Source organism: Bos mutus, chromosome 11 (genome assembly GCF_027580195.1).
Source record: "Bos mutus isolate GX-2022 chromosome 11, NWIPB_WYAK_1.1, whole genome shotgun sequence".
In the NCBI taxonomy this organism is placed as follows: domain Eukaryota; kingdom Metazoa; phylum Chordata; class Mammalia; order Artiodactyla; family Bovidae; genus Bos; species Bos mutus.
The window spans coordinates 7,996,713-8,018,343 of NC_091627.1; the positions used below are offsets into that span (position 1 = coordinate 7,996,713).

The following is a 21,631-nucleotide window of genomic DNA, read 5'->3' on the forward strand; positions in this document are numbered from 1 at the left end:
TTGGGGTTCAGCACCGGACCCTACGTCCTTCTCCGTCGCACGTTTTCCCCCCGAGGATAATAAGAATCGAACCTCTTCCGGCCGTGAAACATGGCGACGCCCATTGGTAATAGCACATTTGGGGGCGGGACCATACAGCACTTCCGTCCGCTTTCAGCTGTTCTGCGAGCTCGGGTCCCGCGGGCTTCAGGTATGGGGTCCGCCGGCCTGGCTCGGCTGCAGGGGCTCTTCTCAGTCTACAAGCCCCCCGGGCTAAAATGGAAGCATCTACGGGATACCGTGGAGCTGCAGCTTCTGAAAGGTGAGTGCCTCGAGCCAGACCCAGGATCCCGCTCCCGTTCCCCAGGAGTCCATCTCAGTTTCTGATCCTTGTTGCAAAATAAGATCGTGTGACCCAGTCGTCTGGGCAGAGCCATTTCCTAATTGTCTCTTCGGTTCACAGTACCTCGCTTTCTCCCGTGTTCAGATGGGTAAAGAGATTCAGTACTGTCCGTGGTCATAAGTAATTAATAAGTGGTGAAGTCGAGAAAGCTGAGGGCCAAAGAATGGATGCTTTTGAACTGTGGTGTTGGAGAAAACTCTTGAGAGTCCCTTGGACTGCAAGGAGATCCAACCAGTCCATTCTGAAGGAGATCAGCCCTGGGATTTCTTTGGAAGGAATGATGCTAAAGCTGAAACTCCAGTACTTTGGCCACCTCATGCCAAGAGTTGACTCATTGGAAAAGACTCTGATGCTGGGAGGGATTGAGGGCAGGAGGAGAAGGGGACGACACAGGATGATATGGCTGGATGGCATCACCGACTCGATGGTCGGGAGTTTGAATGAAACCCGGGAGTTGGTGATGGACAGGGAGGCCTGGCGTGCTGCAGTTCATGGGGTCACAAAGAGTCGGACACGACTGAGTGACTGAACTGAACTGAAAGTCAAGATTTGAACCCAAGTCTGTTTCTTAACTTCTGCTCTTCTCTGCACCGTGGGCTTTCAGCTGTCTTCTACAACAGAGTCGATGAGATGTTCTTTATGTGTATTCAGGTCTCAATGCTGGGAAGCCTCCTGCCCCTAAACAGCGTGTTCGCTTCCTGTTGGGACCCGTGGAAGGCAGCGAAGAGAAGGAGCTGACCCTCACAGCCACCCGTGTGCCCACACTCATCGACCATCCGCTGGGTAATGCACATTCGGGAAAGGGGCTGGGTGTCGCTTCCCCGGGAAATCCCTGCCCAAAGTCAGTGTGTCCCAGCCAGACTCCTCCTGTCCCAGACCAATGTAGGACCACAGTGGCAATGAAGTATTTGACCAGAGATTGGCAGAATTTCCTGGAAAGGGCTAGATAGTCAATATTTTAGGCTTTGCAGGTTTCTGTCGTTGTAGTGCAGAAGCAGCTATCGACAGTGTGTAATGAGCCTGGCTGTGTTCCAGTAACACTTTACCTGTGGATTTGTTGTTGTTTAGTCACTAAGTTGTGTTCTGTAAGTTTGATTCATTTGGGACCTTGTGGATTGTAGCCTGCCAGGCTCCTCTGTTCATAGGATTTCCCAGGCAAGAATCCTGGAATGCGTTGCCATATCCTTCTCAAGGGGATTGAACCCGCATCTCCTGCATTGGCCGGATTCTTTACCACTGAGCCACCAGGGAAACCAGGCATCACTGACTGAATGGACATGAGTTAGAGTAAACTCCGGGAGTTGGCGATGGACAGGGAGGCCTGGCGTGCTGGAGTCCATGGGGTCGCAAAGAGTTGGACACGACTGAGCGACTGAACTGAACTGACTGTGGAAGCCCCTTACTTGTGGATACTGACATTTGAATTTCATGTATTTTTCATATATCATGAAATAGTATTCTTTTCATTTTTTTAAAACCACTTATCATTTTAATTTGTGGGCCGTAAAAAAGCAAAACTTGAGGATTTGACCTGTGGACTGTAGTTTGCTGACCCCTTTATTATTCTGGGATTCCAGGTAAAAGTTGAGACCCTCAGGTAGAAGTCTTAAGGACAGAATTTGGAGCTCCTGTGAAAGAGTGACTTAAAAATTTTTTTTTTATTTTATTGAAGTATATTTGATTTACAATATTGTGTCAATTTGTGCTGTACAGCAAAGTGAACCAGTCCATTCTAAAGGAGATCAGCCCTGGGTGTTCTTTGGAAGGAATGATGCTAAAGCTGAAACTCCAGTACTTTGGCCACCTCATGCGAAGAGTTGACTCATTGGAAAAGACTCTGATGCTGGGAGGGATTGGGAGCAAGAGGAGAAGGGGATGACAGAGGATGAGATGGCTGGATGGCATCACTGACTCGATGGACGTGAGTCTCAGTGAACTCCGGGAGTTGGTGATGGACAGGGAGGCCTGGCGTGCTGCGATTCATGGGGTTGCAAAGAGTTGGACATGACTGAGCGACTGATCTCATCTGATCTGATGTATACATTCTATTTCACATTCTTTTCCATTATGGTTTATCACAGTATATTTATCCTTTCTACGTGTATGTGTGTGTGCGTGTGTGTGTGTGTGTGTGCACGCGCGCTCAGTCGCTCAGTTGTGTCCCACTCTTTGCAACCCCGTGGACTGTAGCCAGGCTTCTCTGTCCATGGAATTTTCCAGGCAAGAATACTGGACTGGGCTGCCATTTCCTTCTCCAGGGGGTCTTCCGGATGCTGGGATCAAGTGTGAATCTCTTGTGTCTCCTGCATTGGCAGGTGGATTCTTTCCCACTGTGCCACCTGGGAAGCCCATTTTATATAAAATAGTTTGCATCTGCTAATCCCAAACTCGCAATTCATCATTCCCCTACTTCCCTTCCCCTTTGACAACCACAAATCTGTTCTCTATGTCTGTGAAGAGTGACATTTTATAGTCAATGAAGCTAACCAACGGTGAAACTAGTTCCGATAATGAGCCCCCATTATTAGATATAATTAAAGTATATGTTTGGGAGGCTATAGGAAGGCTAAGGAGCTTAGAGGCCAGGAACCTCTAAAACTGCTTGGACAGAAATATTCAGTGAGTCAACAGTATTCAGTTCAGTTGCTCAGTCGTGCCCAACTCTTTGCGACCCCACAGACTGTAGCAGGTCAGGCTTCCCTGTCCATCACCAACTCCCAGAGCTTTTTCAAACTCATGTCCATCCAGTCGGTGATGCCACCCAACCATCTCATCCTCTGTCATCCCCTTCTCCTCCTGCCTTCAATCTTACCCAGCATCAGGGTTTTTTCTAGTGAGTCAGTCCTTCGCATCAGGTAGCCAAAGTATTGGAGTTTCAGCTTCATCATCAGTCCATCTAATGAATATTCAGGACTGATTTCCTTTAGGACTCATTGGTTTGATCTCCTTGCAGTCCAAAGGACTTTCAAGAGTCTTTTCAAACACCATAGTTCAAAAGCATCAATCTTTGGCACTCAGCTTTCTTTAAAGTCCAACTCTCCCATCCATACATAACTACTGGAAAAACCATAGCTTTGACTAAAGGGACCTTTGTTGGCAAAGTAATGTCTCTGCTTTTTAATATGCTGTCTAGGTTGGTCATAGCTTTTCTTCCAACGAGCAAGCATCTTTTAATTTCATGGCTGCAGTCACCATCTGCAGTGATTTTGGAGCTCAAGAAAATAAAGTCTCTTACCATTTCCATTGTTTCCCCATCTATTTGCCATGAAGTGGTGGGACTAGATGCCATGATCTTAGTGTTCTGAATGTTGAGTTTTAAGCCAACTTTTTCACTCACCTCTTTCACTTTCATCAAGAAGCTCTTTAATTCTTCTCTGCTTTCTGCCATGGGGATGGTGTCATCTGCATATCTGAGGTTATTGATATTTCTCTTGGCAGTCTTGATTCCAGCTTGTGATTCATCCAGCCCGGCATTTCACATGATGTACTCTGCATATAAATTAAATAAGCAGGGTTACAATATACAGCCTTAATGTACTCCTTTCCCAATTTGGAACCAGTCTGTTGTTCCATGTCAAGTTCTAACTGTTGCTTCTTGACCTACGTACAGGTTTCTCAGGAGGTAGGTAAGGTGGTCTGGTATTCTCATCTCTAAGAATTTCCCACCATTTCCAAAACCCCTTGGACAGAAATATTCAATGAGTCCACAGTATAACAACAGCAATAGGAAGTATGATGTGTTGAGGGCCTACTCTGTACTAAGTACTATGTTAGGCTTTTCCCAAGTACCATCTCACTGAATCCTGTGAAGTGGGTCCTAGTCCCATTTCACAAATGATAAGATGGAAGTTCAGTGTTGGCTAATGTTAAATCATGTAGCCTGGATTCATTAGGCTCTTAACTACCCCGTACTGTTACCCTAGGTTCCTCTTGATCTTAAATGTAAAAGCTTCTAGCTCATTCCTGCATTCTTTTTTTTTTTTTTGGACATCTTTCCTGAAGTATAATTTATGTACAAAAACCTGTACATAATTATATCAGTTTGATGAGTCATTCATTCTTTTGGGAAATGGGTTATTTCCTGAGCAGTCAGTGAGTTCTGGGCTCTGTGAACACACAGACTCAGGAATTCGCAGCCTCCATTTTCTCACTGGGAGACTGTCCAGAACCTGCCTTCCACAGGAGCTGGATAGGGAACCCCCCAGTCTTAATTCCAGTGTTCTGCCCAGTGCACTCAAAGCCCTTCATTGAGGGAATGGTGACAGGCAGACTTAACAGGCCTTTTGGGTTGCCTTTTCTCTGGGCCCCGGAAACTGATGAATGGTTTGGGACCCCAGGTTCCTTGGTGGGGAAGCCTGAAAGTCCAGCTTGATGCTGGTTTGGGCTCCATGAGGCAACATTCTAGGAATGAGATTGCCATGTGGGCCTAAAGCCATCCTGGAGGCTGGGTTCATTGGATAAAGACCTCATTTGTTTCTTTCCAGTTCGTGGACTCGCATTCACCAGCCTGAAGGTTGGCGTGGGACACCGGCTGGATTCCCAGGCGTCTGGGGTGCTTGGTAGGTGGTATGGTGAGCCTGGGGTGCAGTGATAGAGGCCTGGGGAGTTCTGAGGAGCCCAGTCCACTTCTCAACTGACTGCCACTTCCCACTCCTGCCTTCCTCCCCTGATCCCTCCCAAGTCTGATGTCTAGGAAGAAACTGGTGGGAAGAGGGATGTCCTGATCGTCCACCCTTATCAAGTGACCCTTGCCTGTGACATGTGGTTTGAAACCCTTTGTACACATGAATCACCATAACAGTGTTGTTTGGTAGATACCGTACGGTTTTAGGAAGAAAAGTTAGCCTCGAGGAGCACAGATGATTTGTCTTGGGTCATGTAGCGAGTGAGTCCCTGGACCAGAGAGGGAAAGCCTCTTGCTTGTGTGGGGTAGCCAAGTGCCTGACCCTGGCCCCGCTGGCAGAGCTCTAGATGTCGCTGGGCACACAAAGCCCTGAGTCATGAGCCATCTGTGTCCCCAGGGTCAGGCGGTGGCCACGTTCTCCATGCACAATAGTCACAGCAACTTGTCCTACTTCCTGGGACACAGGCGGGTGGACATGATCTCATGTACCCCTCCCGGGGTAGCCTCTCCAGGAGTGAATGGAGGGTCATTCTTTCCTTCAGCCAGAGGGAGAAACAGACCCGAGGAAAGGCAGGGAGTGGCCACAATGCCCCTGCTTATTGGGTCTGTCCTTTGTGCTCACCGCTTCCTTCCTGCTCATTGCCTCCGTCATCACAACACCCACAGGGATCAGACAGTAATTTTATCCCCATTTTGCTGATGCGGAGCCTGAGACCCCAGGACGTTAAAGGACATGCTGAGAACCATCCCCAGATGGGAGTATAGGTCTGTGTGACTGGGCTGGTGGTCTCTTACTTTTGAGTGTCAGGATCCCCAGGGAGCTTGCTAAGGATCCTAGCCCTCCACCCCCACTCCCACTTTGAGTCAGTCAGTATATGTGGCTGGGACCCAGAAATCTGCCTTTTCACACACGTGTCCAGAGGCTACCTTGCTTCCAGTAGAAGATGCTCTCCTTGCCCCCTGGCTGCCACACCCATCAGCAGTGGGAGTGTTCCGCTAGACGGGGTGGGGGTTGGAGAGCCCAGGGGAACCGGAAGGGGGAGCCCAGTGTAAGATCAGGCTGGGGTACCTTTCAGTGCTCGGCGTGGGACACGGACGCAGGCTCCTCACTGACATGTACAACGCTCACCTCACCAAGGTATGGGGGCTGGGAACCACCTGCTTATCCCTCCGCCCTTTCCCTGGGGGTCACTGGTAGGATTCTGAAGCGGAGAGGATTCCACAAGGGATACCCCGGACATCAGACGGCATTTTGGGGCAGGGCAAGTCTTGTGCTAGGGGAAGCTGTAACAACAGCATCATCGTGACAGCTGGCGTTGTCCCACGCTGACTGTTCTGTGCCTAGCCGTGTTTGGACCCCGTCATGGATGCCTTACAGCATCCCCATGAGATGGGATCTACTGTTAACCCATTTTACAGATGAAAGAATGAGGCCCCAAAGAGGAGATGACACTTGTTCTGGTTCACACAGCCTTTATTTCTTAAATTTTTTTGGCCACACCACTGGGCTTGCAGGATCTTAGTTCCTCAACCAGGGATTGAACCCTTGGCCCCAGCGGTGAAAGTGCAGAGTCCTACCCATTGGACTGCCAGGGAATTTCCTCACACGGCCTCTAAGGAGGCAGAGCTGGGATTTGAACCTGGGTCTGTCTGACCCCAGAGCCTGATCTTGATACCACTGCATTCTCTCCGCAATGCTGAGAAGTGGATACCACCGTCTTGGCGTCAGGGAGCTTGCATCCCTGCTGAGCCGTGGGGTCTGGCTTCACGAGTGTGTACAGAGATACCACATTAGGAGACCCAGGGTGTGCGTGGTTAAGAGCAGAGACTGTGGAGTCGAGTGGCTTCACTGTAAGACTCCAGCCTGTAGCACTGTTGGAGCCAGCTCCGTGTCCTGGGCTGGATTACTTAACATCTATGTGCGTCCATTTCCTCATCTTTGAAATGGGAGTGAAAACAGTACCTCCTCCGCGGGCTTACTGTGAAGATTAAATCAGTGGCAGTGTGGAACGGGCTCAGCACAGCCACTCGCACGTGGTGGGTGCTCAGTCGATGTCCCCGCTGTCACCCTCACTGTCGTTGTCGTTACTCTTACCTGAGGCAGAGGCAGGGAGCTACACAGATCGTATTTGGAGGGAAGAGAGAAGCCGACAGTTGCCGGGGAGGGGCCTGGGAGGCTCCAGTGTCAGGTTGGATGGAAGTGGAGAGGCATGGAGGCTGGGGGTGGTCACAGGGTGGCTCTGGGCGCCCTGTGCAGGCTGCCAATGCTGCTTGCTGTCACAGGAAAGTCTGGTGCCCTTGCCCAGGAGGCAGCTGGGCAGGGGCTGAGCGCCCGAGCTCCCCGAGCGCCCCCCACCCCCAGCCTCAGTCTAGTACCCTGGGGGCCTGAGCTGCTGGACCACACCTCCTTCCTCTGTGCAGGGCTTAGAACATGCCTTGCCTCCCCATCCTCCAGGACTACACCGTGCGCGGCCTCCTGGGCAAAGCCACAGATGACTTCTGTGAGGACGGGCGGCTGGTGGAGAAGACGACGTACGGTAAGAGCCCAAGGGAGTCCTGGGCGGGGGGCAGGAAGAGTGGGTGCTCCCGCCCTTTCACTTGCTTTCTTTATGCTTTACCCCGATGTGGGCCGTGAGGGTCCCTGTCAAACACTCGCAGACACACCAAGCCAGCGCTGGCTCCTGGGGGTGTGGACACATGATTCTGTTTTCCGAGAATGCCCTGTCCTCCCCACGCTTTCTCACCTGGCTTAAATGTCACCTCCCCAGGGAAGCTTCTCCAGCCCCCAGGCTCGGACCAGGTATACTGTCAGAAGTCATCGGCTAAAAAAAAAAAAAAAAAGAAGTCATCAGCTGACGATCAGTGGTTTTAATGTCTGTCTCCCACCAGGATGTCACCCACGAGAGCAGGATAGTGTAGTTCCACTCCCGTGGTCCCCCATGGCACTGGGCCTGGGATGTGGGAAGCGCTGGATGGATCAGTGAATGGGTGATGGATGGATGGATGGGTAGATGGATAGGTGGCTTGTTTTTCATTTCTTGCTCTCCCCATGTTCTAAACTGTCCTGTAGGATCTGTTGCATTTGCTTGTTTGACACGTTTCTGAGCATCAACATGCGCCAGTCATTGTGGGGCGCACATATGGTGAATCAGATGGGGTCCCCAGTATCAGTGATCTCACAGTCTAGCAAGGAGAGCAGACACACCGCTACGTCTTCTGGAGAAGATTAAAAACACGGCAAAGCAATGCTACGTGTTTGTACTTGTAGGTGTGTGTCAACTACCAACAAAATGTTCTGAAGACAGCTACCAGGTTGACGCTTTTGGGAGAGTGGAAGCTGGAATTTGGAGGAGGGGAGGTGTTTGTTGGTATTGGTCTGAATTTCTGGAAGAAGATTCTTAAGTCATTAAAAACTATTGTAAAAACCCAGGAAAACTAAGTGCCAGGAAAGAGAAGCAGGTAGAGAGTGTCAGGAGCCAGGAGGAGGAAGCTGTTAGCTTCCAGATAAGACAACAGCACGAATGAAACCAGACAGGAGGGATGAGAGGTCCATGCCCTCCCCAGCTGGCCAGCCTTTAGTCCCTACACCTGCTCCCAGAGCTCTGGCCAGTGGAGTCAGAAGTTGGCGCCTGTCCCAGCTGGCCCACAGGCTCGGCCCCACGCGGGTTTGAGCATCCCCAGGCTTTGGTGCTGCCTTCCCCAGAATCCCTCGGTGGGACCAGTATGCAGAGACTCTCCCACTTGTTGCCAACCCACTTCTGTGTTTGGACAGGTGGCACCCTCCCTCCAGGGATGCCTGGCATGAAAAACCCTGGACTGGGGCTCAGGGGGCCTGGCTTAGAAGAGCAGGCAAGTCATATCATACTATGAGCCTCATTTCCAGAAGAAAGTGGGATTTTTTTTTTTTTTGGTTGGTTGGTTTTTTTGGGGTGAGAGGAGGGTGTGGTTTTTTTTCCCCCCAAGCCACATGGCATGTCGGATCTTAGCTCCCTGACCAGGGATCAAACCCATGCCCCCTGCATTGGGAGAGCAGAGTCTTAATGACTAGACCAATCAGGGAAGTCCCAAGAGCAAAACGTTCTTAACCTGGAGCCTGTGAATCCCTTGAATTTGTCTTCCAGACGTTGAGTTCATGTGTATATTTCTAAGAAGAGTGTCCAGAGCTTTCATAAGATTCTCAAAGGACTCTTCAACCCCCCTACATGGGAACCCTGGGACCTAAGGATGCGTGGGACCCCCTCTCAGTTCCAAGGACGGGGCTGATTTGTGGGAAGGAAATTTCTAGTTTGCTGTCTCAGTGGGCACCTGTGTGCTTACCACTGCCTGGCTTTTCCAGACCACGTGACCAGAGAGAAGTTGGACCGTATCCTGGCTGTGATCCAAGGTTCCCATCAGAAGGCTCTGGTGACGTAAGAGAGGCCTGGCCCACACCTCCCTGCAAGCGGGACCTCAAGGAATAGCTGGGTGGTGGTTCAGTGGCTAAGCCGTGTCCAACTCCTCATGACTCCATGGACTGCAGCACGCCAGGCTTCCCTGTCCTTCAGCATCTCCCCGAGTTTGCTCAAACTCATGTCCATTGAGTCAGTGATGCCATCCAAACGTCTCATCCTCTGTTGCCCCCCTCTCCTCCTGCCTTCAGTCTTTCCCAGCATCAGGGTCTTTTCCAGTGAGTTGGCTCTTGGCATCAGGTGGCCAAAGCATTGGAGCTTCGGCTTCAGCATCAGTCCTCCCAACAAATATTCAGGGTTGATTTCCTTTAGGAAGTGCTGTGGGGGGTGGGCGGGGATGGGGTAGGGCAGTGCTCGAAGGGTAAGAAGTTAACCCTACAGGACTCTTGTAGGCTCTGCCTCCCTGGGGCAGATTCCATGGATCTTCCTTTCTGAGCCCCAAACGAGGCACAAGCGCCCACTCCTTTCAGGGCGAGCAGAAATGTTTCCTTGTGCCAGGGCATGGGCCAGCCCCTGGAGAGATCAAGGGGAACAAGAGACCCTGGTTGGGCTCGTAGGGAATATATGAGCTAACAGAGAAGAAAGCCAGGCGACCACAGCATCTCAGCAGAGTCAGGTGGAAGTAGTCAGTGCAGGTACAACTGAACGGGGGTAGAGCCTGCGGGTCAGGATTGGAGGGCACCGGAAGAGGCTGCTGTGAAGGTGGCTAGAGGAACTGAGAAGGTGGGAAGCGAATGAAGAGCTTCAGGAAAGGCATGAGTGGGGCAGGGCTGGGGTAGGCGGTCAGCTGCCTGATCTGGCCCCTCCTGATCCCCAGGTACTCCAACCTTGACCTACAGACCCAGGAGGCCTATGAGATGGCCGTTAGCGGCGTGATCCGGCCCATGAACAAGTCCCCGATGCTGATCACCGGCATCCGATGCCTCCAGTTTGCGCCTCCGGAATTCCTCTTAGGTAAGTTGCTCCAGGAAGTTGGGGCAGCACCACGGGGCTCCCGAGTTCATGCAGTCACTGTGGGAGACCCTTGCGGAGGCCAGCGTGTGTGAGCGCTGATCTCAGCTGGTCAAGGCAGCAGGGGCCCGCTTCCTTCCCAGCCTGAAGCTGGACTTGGCTAATCGCACAGCTCACAGAGCAGATAGATGTCTCCTGCCAAGTCCCCCTTTGAAGCCAGACCTTAACAAGCAGAGGTTATATGTAGTGGCTCCTCTCCAGAGCCGCCCAGTGTCTCAGGTCACTGTGGGGCATCAGACACCACTTTCCCCTCCGCCCTGATCCCACCCAGCTCAGCACCTGCTCCATCACCACTTCTTTCTTTCTTGTGTTAACAAGGGCTCCTTTCTTGAGTGCTGACCAAGACTCTCCTGATGCTTAATGTGTTATAGAAATGATTCCTAACAACCACCTTTTTTTTTTTTGGCTTCACCATGTGGCTTACCAGATCTTAGTTCACTGACCAGGGATTGAACCCGTGCTCCTTGCAGTGGAAGCATGGTGTCCTAACTACTGGACCACAGGGAAAGTCCCAACCTGGGGGTTCCTCTGAAAAGGCAGATTCTGATTGAACAGGTCTGGATGGGGCCTGAGACTCTGCCTGTCTTAACAGACTTTCAGGGCCTGCCCTGAGCTACACTTGGAGGAGGAAGGGGTCTGGCTAAGGTTATCACACAGCCAGGAGGGCTCCCGGGGTGTGGACCTAGATCGGTGTCATCAGAGGCTGTGCTCCTGACCGCCACCTTGCTGTGTGTCCCTGGCAGAGGTGCAGTGCATGCATGAGACACAGAAGCAGCTGCGAAGGCTGGTGCACGAAATCGGCCTGGAGCTGAAGAGCACCGCTGTCTGTGCCCAGGTGCGGCGGACACGGGACGGCTTTTTCACCCTGGATGATGCCCTCCTGAGGACCCAGTGGGACCTACCGAACATCCAGGATGCCATCCAGGCTGCAGCACCCCGGGTGGCAGCAGAGCTGGAGAAGAGCTTGAGGCCTTGGCTGGGCACCCAGGAGCCCCCTGGTCCAGGCCAGCCCTGGGACTCCAAGAGGCCATGCTCTGCCTTGGGGCCAGAGAGCCACGTGGGGCATTGACAGGCCAGCAGCTGGCGGAACAGTGGATGTCTAAAAATAAGAGCTGGTGGAACAGTGGGTGTCTAAAAATAAGAATTGTTCATGGCTGGAACTGCTAACTGCAGAACATGAGAGCAGGAGGGGCTTTTTTGCACATGACAGAAAGCCTGAAGCTGTAAGAGAAACCATTAACAGGAAGTTCCCTAGTCAGGGAACTAAGATCCTGCAAGCCGTGTAGTGTTGCCAAAGGAAAAAAAAAGATCAACAGACTTAGCCCAGTTAAAAACTCTGTACAGAGGAAAAGACGCTAAATGAATGACAGATAAAAAATAGTTGTTATAAGTTTAAGCAATAATATTTATAATATATAAAGAGTTCTTACAAAACAATAAGAAAAGCATGACAAGAAAGTTGATCAAATGACGTGAATTGTGTGTTTATATTGAAAAAGCAATCCAGATGGCAAGTAAACCTGAAATGATGTTCAGACTCTAATGATGAAAGACATTCAGATGAAAATGAGATGACTTTTCCTTGCCTTTCAAATAAACTAAGAAAAAGATAACATCCATTATCGGGGAGGATGTGAGAAGATGGGCGATTTATACACTTGGTGCCAAGTTGCTTCAGTCATATCTGACTCTGTGACCCACAGACTGTAGCCCGCTAGGCTAGCTCTGTCCATTGGATTCTTCAGGCAAGAAAATGAGTGGGTTGCCATTTCCTTCTCCAGGGGATCTTCCCAAGCCAGGGATCAAACTAGCGTCTCCTGTGTTGGAAGGCAGATTCTTACCACCAGAGCCATCTGGGAATATGCTTGCTAGGAATACACAACTGTGTAACCTTTCAGGAGTAATTCGATGGTATGTATCAGCATTTAAAATACTCCTGCCCTGGGACTTCCTTGGTGGTCTGGTGGTTAAGAATCCGCCTACCAGTGCGTGGGACGTGGATTTGATCCCTGCTCTGTGAACTAAGATACCACATGCCCCTGGGTAGCTAAGCCCCACAGTGACTGATTCCTTGAGCTTGTGCTTCGTAACAAGAGAGGGATCAAACTTGGACCCCCTCTGTTGGAAGTACAGAGTCTTAACCACTGGACTGCCAGGGAAGTCCTGGAAGGAAATCATTCTTAACCGAATGAAAACAAGTATTCTGTGGTCCCAGGGATTAGGACTTTGACATGTAAATTTTGGGGGGACATGACTTGACTCATAACAGGTGGTTAGATACTCACCTGGGCTGGCCCAGTGCTTCTCAGAGCCCTGCTGTCCTGTAACCAGAAAACTCCCCCTGAGGTCAGGGGAGGCCCCTTCTTCCCCTCCACTACCCCTGTTATCACCACAGCAGTGGCTGACTGGGGCACGTGTTATGCTGTGGTTAATAAACATTACCCAAGAATTTCTCCATGGGAGCGCTGGGGACCAGGGCTGTTCAAAACTTTCCTCGCTGCCAGCCCAGGGAAGCGGTGAGGGCGCAGGGCGCAGAGTGGCTCCCTGGGGCATGGACTGTAGCTGACCCCTCCAGGGCCTCTTCCATGGGACCCTGGACCATGGAAGAGGAGCTGGGATGTGGATTTGATCCATGCTCTGTGAACTAAGATACCACGTGCCCCAGGGTAACTAACCAAGCAGCTCCTCTTCCATGGTCCAAATAAGAATTTAAGTTTTGACTGAACTGTATATAAGAAGTGTATCTGGGGACTTCCCTGGTGATCCAGTGACTAAGATTCCACACTCCCAATGCAGGGACCCCAGGTTCTATCCCTAGTCAGGGAACTAGATCCCACATTCCACAACTAAAAGTTGGCACACTGTAGCTAGAAGTTTCCCTGTGCTGTAACTAAGACTGGTGCAGCCAGGTAAAAAATTATTACTTAAAGGAATGGAGACAGTGACAGACTTTTTATTCTTGGGCTCCAAAATCACTGCAGATAGTGACTGCAGCCATGAAATTAAAAGACACTTTCTCCTTGAAAGAAAAACTATGACCAACCCAGACAGCATATTAAAAAGCAGAGACATTACTTTGCCAACAAAGGTCCATCTAGTCAAACCTATGGTTTTTCCAGTAGTCATGTATGGATGTGAGAGTTGGACTATAAATAAAGCTGAGCCCTGAAGCATTGATGCTTTCGAACTGTGGCATTAAAGAAGACTCTTGAGAGTCCCTTGGACTGCAAGGAGATCCAACCAGTCCATCCTAAAGGAAATCAGTCCTGAATGTTCATTGGAAGGACTGATGCTGAAGCTGAAAGTCCCAATACTTTGGCCACCTGATGCAAAGAACTGACATATTTGAAAAGACCCTGATGCTGGGAAAGATTGAGGGCAGGAGGAGAAGGGGATGACAGAGGATGAGATGGTTGTGTGGCATCACCGACTTGATGGACATGAGTTTGAGCAAGCTCTGGGAGTTGGTCATGGACAGGGAAGCCTGGTATGCTACAGTTCATGGGGTTGTAAAGAGACACGACTGAGCAACTGAACTGAAGTGATTGTTTTCTGGTGTGCTGAGTCTTCATTGCTACGCACAGGCTTTCTTTAGTTGCGCTGCGCCGGGGCTGCTCTTCATTGCGGTGCACCACTTCTCATGCGGCAGCTTCTGTTGCGGAACGCAGGCTCTAAGTGCATGGACTTTAGTAGTTGTGGCTGTCAGGACTTAGAGCTTGGGGGCTTCAGCAGTTGCGGTGCAGAGGCTTAGTGCCCCATGGCGTGTGGAATCTTCCTGGACCAGGGATCAAACCTGTGTCCCCTGTAGTGGCAGGCAGATTCTTCACCACTGGACCACCAGGGAAGTCCAGAGACTATAGTAATCCCTGTTTTACAGATGAGGAAACTGAGGCATGAAGGGGACAAATAACAAGCCAAAGGATACCTGACAAGGGAGTCCCGAGCCCAAGACCACATCTGTGCTGTTCGGAGTCAGCGTTGCTGACCGCCACACCATCCTGCCTCTTCTCGAGCTCTTGCTGCTTTTGTGGGGTTGTTTACTAACCAAGTCCCAGGCCTGGCACATGGTAGGTGCTTAGGCACTTTTTGTTTAAGGAACTGAGTGCCTGGGCTTCCCTGGTGGCTCAGTGGTAAGGACTCTGCCTGCCAATGCAGGTGTCATGGGTTCGATCCCTGGCCTGGGAGGATCCCATATGCTTCAGAGCAACTAAGCCCATGTACCACAATTCCTGAGCCCACACGCTGCAGCTACTGAAGCCCGGGTGCCCTAGGGCCTGTCCTCTACAGTAAGAGAAGCCACCGCAACAAGAAGCCTAGACTCACCACAACTGGAGACTAGCAGCCCTCGCTGTAACTAGAGAGAAATCTGTGCAGCCACGAAGACCCAGCGTAGCCACAGGGAAAAAACAAATGGAGTATCTATTGTGATACTGTGATGTAAAAAGAAGTATGTTTTTGGGTCTTCCTCCCTAGCTCCCAGCCAGAGCTCCTAAAACCCTTGTAATTTCCTAAGCGATAAAGGTGAAAAGAACATCTTGAATATCTTCTGTTGTATGTTTTATGCCCAGTTCCTGAAGGAGCTCCAGAAGGTGAAAGTGGCAAGCACCTTTTCTTATGATAAGCCCTTCAGGACGTCCCTAGTGCATCGGCCACTACAGAATCTGCCTGCAGTGCAGGAGACCTGAGTTTGATCCCTGGGTTGGGAAGATCCTCTGGAAAAGGGAAAGGCTACCCCCTCCGGTGTTCTTGCCTGGAGAATCCCAGGGATGGGGGAGCGTGGTGGGCTGCCGTCTATGGGGTCGCACAGAGTCGGACATGACTGAAACGACTTAGTAACAGCAGCAGCAGCACCCACTCCAGAATTCTGTCCTGGAGAATTCCATGGACTGTATAGTCCATGGGGTCCCAAAGAGTCAGACACGACTGACTTTCACTTTCCAGTGGTTAAGACTCTGCTTCCAGTGCAAGGGACTCTGGTTCGATCCCTGGTCCAAGAACTAAGAATCCTGCTTGCCTTGGGACAACTAAGTCTATGCGCCACAACTAGAGAGAAGCCCTCAGGCCGCAACAAAGAGCCAGAGAACTAAGACCCAACACAGCCAAATAAATAAAAACAAGCCCCTTTCAGCCACACCCACCTACTTAATAGAAGCGCCATAAAAAACCCAAAGGATGGGGTTTTGAGAGCTGAGTTAGCCAACACATCTGGGTGCTGGGGAAGGGGAGCAGCTGGAGAGGGCTTGGAAACCCAGCACGCCTCCCACATGGCTTGCTTGCCCTGCGGACCTCCACCGTTTGGTCCTTCCTGAGTTGTATTCTCTGTAATAAACTAGTGAACATAAGTGTTTCTCTGAGATGTGTGAGCTGTTTGAGCGAACTTTCAAACTTAAGGAGGGGGTCATGAGAATCCCCAGCTTCAGTCAGCAGCGCGTGTAGGTGACAACCTAGGACGTGTCATCAGTATCCGGAGTGGGGGCAGTCTGCTGGGACTGCGCCCTTGACCTGCATGGTGTGAGTGAACTCCAGGCAGGCCGTGTCAGAACTGAGTTCTATTGTAAGTCACCCAGTCCTGTCCATCAGGAATTACGGAATTGCTTGGTATGGAAAAGCCTCCACATTTGGTGTCAGAAGTACTGTGTACAGAAAGGAAACAGGAGTTTTCACTTGTATATGTGCTCAGTGTATACGTATTACCTGAATAAATAACTGAAGTGGTTACTTTTGTGTTTTCTTTGGCTGTGCAACATGAGAGACCTTAGTTCCCCAACCAGGGATAGAACCCATGCCCCCTGCCTTGGGAGCACAAAGTCTCAACCGCTAGACTGCCAGGGAAGTCCCTCAAGTGATTAATTTTGTAACAAAGTGGGATTACAGTATACACAGTTATCACAATTGGCTTCTTTTATCCAGCAGTAGAGTGTGGCCCTTTCTGGGCCCTCCCTGTTGGCTCTGGGTAAAGAACCCGCCTGCCAGTGCAGGAGACACGGGTTCAATCCCTGGGTTGGGAAGATCCCCTAGAGAAGGAAATGGCAGCCCACTCCAGCATTCTTGCCTGGAGAATCCCGTGGACAGAGGAGCCTGGTGGGCTGCCGTCTATGGGGTTGTTTAGTTGCTCAGTCCAGACACAAATGAGTGACTAAGCAATGACAACATGGGCCTCTCCCTATCTGTCCATCAGGTACAAATGTTCCTTCCTCCAGACTCCGTGGGGGTGCCCAGAGACACAGGGAGGAAAGCCCTGTCCCCTCCCCTCCTCTTGGGCTGTTCCTTCCCATTGTACAAACTGTGACTCCAGGATGTGGCAACTTTCCCAAAGGCCTGGGTTCATCCAGTTTGGTAACAGTGCTCAGCTGCTCAGTCGTATCTGACTCTGTGACCCCATGGACTGTAACCCGCCAGGCTCCTCTGTCCATGGGATTCTCCAGGCAAGAATACTGCAAAGGGTTACCATCTCCTCCAGGGGATCTTCCTAACTCCAGGATTGAACCCTTGTCTCCTGCTTGGCACGCAGATTCTTTACCACTGCACCAGCTGGTCTGTGGTTTATTCAACATTTACTCAATAAATGTTCATTAGATGCCTACATATTATTGGCCACATGCTGGTATGGGCACCAGGAGTATATCAGTAAACAAGACAGCCTAAATGCTAAGTGGGGAAAGGGAAGTTGGTGATGTTAACTAGGGCTGCCTGAGCAGTCTTTTGAATAAAATGCTGAACAGGGTGAGCCACTGACTCAGGAAATAACCTGGAAGTTGTTCAGTCATTAAGTCGTGTCTGACTCTTTGTGACTCTATGGACTGCAGCATGCCAGGCTTCCCTGTCCTTCACTATCTCCTGGAGCTTGCTCAAACTTGTGTTCAGTGAGTTGGTGATGCCATCCTACCGTCTCATCCTCTGTTGCCCCCTTCTCTTGCCCTCAATCTTTCCCAGCATCAGGGTCTTTCCCAGTGAGTTGGCTTATCACATCAGATGGCCAAAGTATTGGAGCTTCAGCTTCAGCATCAGTCCTTCCAATCAATATTCAGGGTTGATTTCCTTTAGGCTTGACTGGTTGGGTCTCTTTGCAGTCCAAGGGACTCTCAAGAGTCTTCTCCAACACCACAGTTCAAAAGCATCAATTCTTTGGTGCTCAGCCTTCTTCACAGTCCAACTCTCACATCCATACATGACTACTGGAAAAACCATAGTTTTGACTATATGGACCTTTGTCTGCAAAGTGATGTTTCTGCTTTTTAATATACTGTCTAGGTTTTTCATAATTTTTCTTCCAAGGAGCAAGCGTCTTTTATTTCCAAGGCTGCATTTACCATCCTCAGTGATTTTGAAGCCCAAGAAGAGAAAATCTGCCACTGTTTTCACTTTTTCCCCATCTATTTGCCATGAAGTGATGGGACTGGATGCCGTGATATTAGTTTTTTGAATGTTGAGTTTTAAATCAGCTTTTTCAATCTTGTCTTTCACCCTCATCAGCCAAGAAAACTGCCAGTGCAGTTCAAATGGTGTGTGATACATTTGGGGCCCACAGTGGCCCAGGTGGAAACGCAGTGCCCACTGATAGCTTGCTATTGCTGCTAAGTCACTTCAGTCGTGTCTGACTCTGTGCGACCCCATAGACGGCAGCCCACCAGGCTCCCCCGTCCCTGGGATTCTCCAGGCAAGAACACTGGAGTGGGTTGCCATTTCCTTCTCCAACGCATGAAAGTGAAAAGTGAAAGTGAAGTCGCTCAGTCGTATCCGACTCTTAGCGACCCCATGGACTGCAGCCTACCAGGCTCCTTCCTCCATCCATGGGATTTTCTACTGGAGTGGGGTGCCATTGCCTTCTCTGACTAATTCTTATTGACAGCTTGACAGCCTGTCAATAAGAATCACCTTGGGTCCTTTACACTCAAGGTGAATGTTCCAACGTTCCACATTCTCAGCAACTGGGGCCTTGGATCCTTTGTATCAGAATTGCCTCTGAGTCAGAAACTGCTGTGGGGCCAGGATGGAAGATCTGAACCTGGGTTCCATGTGACTTATTTAACCTCACAGGGATAAGAGTCAGCACAACCAGTGTTTGTTCCTTCAAAGAGGCCCCAGTGCGGGGGGCATTTCCTCTGGCATTTACACCAGTGACTTCTACAGATGGGAAGAACTAGCTGGCCGCTCTATTATATTCTTAATGGCTGGACTGATACCATCACTATAATTTGTTTCCAGGGCGCAGTGCCCAGCCCAGGGCCTGGGCAGGTTTGGCATCAGCAGACCAGTGAACCTGAAGGAACAATGATGGCATCACTTCCTAGGGGCTTCTGGTATGCTGGGCTCTGTGCTAAGACCCTTACAGGGACTGTCTCACATGGTATGGAAGTTACTGTGATTACCTCCACTTCGCAGGTGAGGAAAGCTGCCAGGGAGGGAGTGACCTCCTGCCTAGCAGAGCATCTGTCTCTCAGTAGGACCCTGCCGCTCCCCACCCCCATTTCTGAGCAGATAGTTACTCAAGACATCAGTTTAGCCTGCATGCCTCCTGCATCTCTGTGTTGTATTCCATGCAGATGGAAATTAAAAGAAAGCCAAAGTACCAATACTTACATCAGACAAAATAGACTTTAAAATAAAGACTGTTACAAGAGACAAAGACCACCACATAATGATCCAGGGATCCATCCCAGAAGAAGATATGACGACTGTAAATAAATAGGCACCCAACAGAGGAGCACCTCAGTACATAAGGCAATAGAAGGATTTGGTGGGCAGAGAGAACCTGGAGTCACGGCAAATATTCAGGCAATGTGTAGCCCCAGTCTGCCAGGAAAACCACCCCAAGTCCCTTATTTTCCTCAGTCGCTGTCTCTAACCTTCGAGCGCTTAACAACGTTGCTAAATTGTACCAACAATGTAAGCAACGGGAGATCTGGGAATTGGGCTTTAAATTTTAAGTTCCGTGATTGAGTTTCTTTTTTCAAGACATAGACTGTTTTGAAGACAAAGAAAGTGCCAGATCGTCCTTACCATGCTCAGAGTGGGCTCTCCAGAACATCAGTGTCACTGACAAACCCGCTGGCCTCCATGCTGGCCAGTCGCCAGTTGAGGTAATGGCCACTAGGGTGCAATGGGGAGGAGGGGGTGCAGCCTTAGACCTTGGTGGTGGAGGGGCCTCGGTGCGAACCCCAACTTGCCCTGTTTACTGACTGGGTGATTTGATCTCTGTGACACCTGCTACAGCACAGATGAACCCTAAAGACATAATGCTAATGATGGCTATCATTATATTATAAGTGAAATAAACCCATCACAAGAAGACAGATACTGTTGGATTCCATTTATATGAGTTACTTAAAGCAGACATTCAAAGGGCCAGAAGATAGAATGGTGGTTGCCAGGGGCTGGGAAGTGGGGAGTTCATGTTTCATGTGTATAGAATTTCAGTTTTGCAAGATAGAAAGAGCTATAGAGAGGGACTTCCCGGGTGGTCCAGTGGCTAAGCCTGTATGCTCCCAGTGCAGGGGGTCTGGGTTCAATCCCTGGTCAGGGAACTAGATCCCATATGTCGAAACGAAAAATCAATCCTGTGTGCTGCAATTAAGATCCGGTGCAGTCACATAAAAATTTTTTTTAAAAAGTTATAGAGATAGTTCCTGGTTTGATCCTGGGTTTTGGCACCAACACACACACACACACACACACACACACACACACACACAGCAACAGCAACAAAAACAAACAAACTATAGAACTAGAAAGTAGTGGCATTTGCATAACAGTGTGAATGTGTTGGGTTGCATTGGATTTCCAGAATGGAAAAACCTGAACAAACTTTTTGGCCAGCCCAATACTTAATGCCACTAGATTGTACACTTAATGATGGTTAAAATGGTTAATTTTATAAGTACCTTATGTATATTTTACCCCCCAGTTTTCATTCCAATCCCAAAAGAAGGGCAATGCCAAAGAATGTTCAAACTACTGCGCAATTGCACTCATTTCACACACTAGCAAGGCAATGCTCAAAATCCTTCAAGCTAGGCTTCAACAGTATATTAACAGAGAATTTCCAGGTGTACAAGCTGGATTTAGAAAAGGCAGAGGAACCAGAGATCAAACTGCCACCATCGGCTGGATCATAGTAAAGGCAAGAGACTTTTGCTTATCCAGAAAAACATCTACTTCTGCTTCACTGAGTATGCTAAACCCTTTGACTGTGTATTAGTAGTGAAAGTTGCTCAGTCATGTCCGACACTTTGCGACCCCATGGACTATACAGCACATGGAATGCTCCAGGCTAGAATACTGGAGTGGGTAGCCTTTCCCTTCTCCAGGGGAAGCTCACAGCAAACTGTGGAGAATTCTTAAAGAGATGGGAATACCAGACCACCTTACCAGCCTCCTGAGAAACCTGTATGCAGGGCAAAAAGCAACAGTTAGAACCAGACATGGAACAACAGACTGGTTCAAAATTGGGAAAGGAGTACATCAAGTTTATATTTTGTTACACTGGTTATTTAACTTATATGTAGAGTACATCATGCGAAATGCTGGGCTGGATGAATCGCAAGCTGGAATCAAGATTGCTGGGAGAAATATCAAAAACCTCAGATATGCATATGATTCTACCCTAATGGCAGAAAGTGAAGAGGAACTAAAGAACTGCTTGATGAAGGTGAAAGAGGAGAGTGAAAAACCTGGCTTAAAACTCCACATTCAAAAAACTAAGATCATGGCATGCAGTCCCATCACTTCATGGCCAATAGATGGGGGGAAAATGAAAACAGTGGCAGATTTTATTTTCTTGGGTTCTAAAATCACTGTGGACAGTGAATGCATATTCATTCAATGTTACTTGTTGAATGAATAAACATCAATATCCAGGTAACTGCAGTTTTCAAGATATGAGTTTTTTTACATTTCCCAGCTCACTCCCCCCTGCCCCCCACTATTGTACCAAGAATGTTAGCTCATTAAGGCCCCACTTTGAACTATAAGGACCTTACTTTCCCCGAGGAGCCAGGAACATGCCTAGCACACACAAATGTATCATTGTAAGAATGAGCTGACATTTGCCTATTTCATTATGGTCATTAAACCAGCTTTTGTATCTGTGATCACTTGTGAAGTGGCCACAGCAGGTATTATTTTACCTACTTTATAGATGTAGAAACTGAGGCCTGGGGTGTTCAG

At 49.5% G+C, this 21,631-nt stretch overlaps 1 protein-coding gene across 2 annotated transcripts; it reads left to right on the forward strand.

Annotated features, from left to right (window-relative positions):
• Positions 1 to 133: 133 nt before the first annotated feature.
• Positions 134 to 16,183, forward strand: TRUB2 (TruB pseudouridine synthase family member 2). Of its 2 annotated transcripts, XR_011465971.1 has the most exons (9): positions 134 to 301; positions 1,034 to 1,165; positions 4,867 to 4,941; positions 6,083 to 6,144; positions 7,462 to 7,543; positions 9,343 to 9,415; positions 10,272 to 10,408; positions 11,209 to 12,376; positions 14,343 to 16,183. XR_011465971.1 is itself a non-coding variant. In XM_005908467.3 (8 exons), exons 1-8 carry the CDS (start codon positions 193 to 195, stop codon positions 11,532 to 11,534), a joined length of 996 nt encoding a protein of 331 aa, XP_005908529.2. In that variant the 5' UTR covers positions 134 to 192; the 3' UTR covers positions 11,535 to 16,183. The 2 variants fall into 2 exon arrangements, 1 of the variants encoding a protein (XP_005908529.2); XM_005908467.3 differs by having other exon boundaries at positions 11,209 to 16,183.
• The last annotated feature ends 5,448 nt before the right edge of the window (positions 16,184 to 21,631 follow it).

What these genes read in the sequence shown, in the direction of transcription:
- TRUB2 (XM_005908467.3), top strand. Translation starts at nt 193, where the DNA reads ATGGGGTCCGCCGGCCTGGCTCGGCTGCAGGGGCTCTTCTCAGTCTAC. An exon ending in CCAGGCGTCTGGGGTGCTTG is followed by an intron (nt 4,942 to 6,082) that starts GTAGGTGGTATG and finishes GGTACCTTTCAG; the next exon opens with TGCTCGGCGTGGGACACGGA. An exon ending in CATCAGAAGGCTCTGGTGAC is followed by an intron (nt 9,416 to 10,271) that starts GTAAGAGAGGCC and finishes CCTGATCCCCAG; the next exon opens with GTACTCCAACCTTGACCTAC.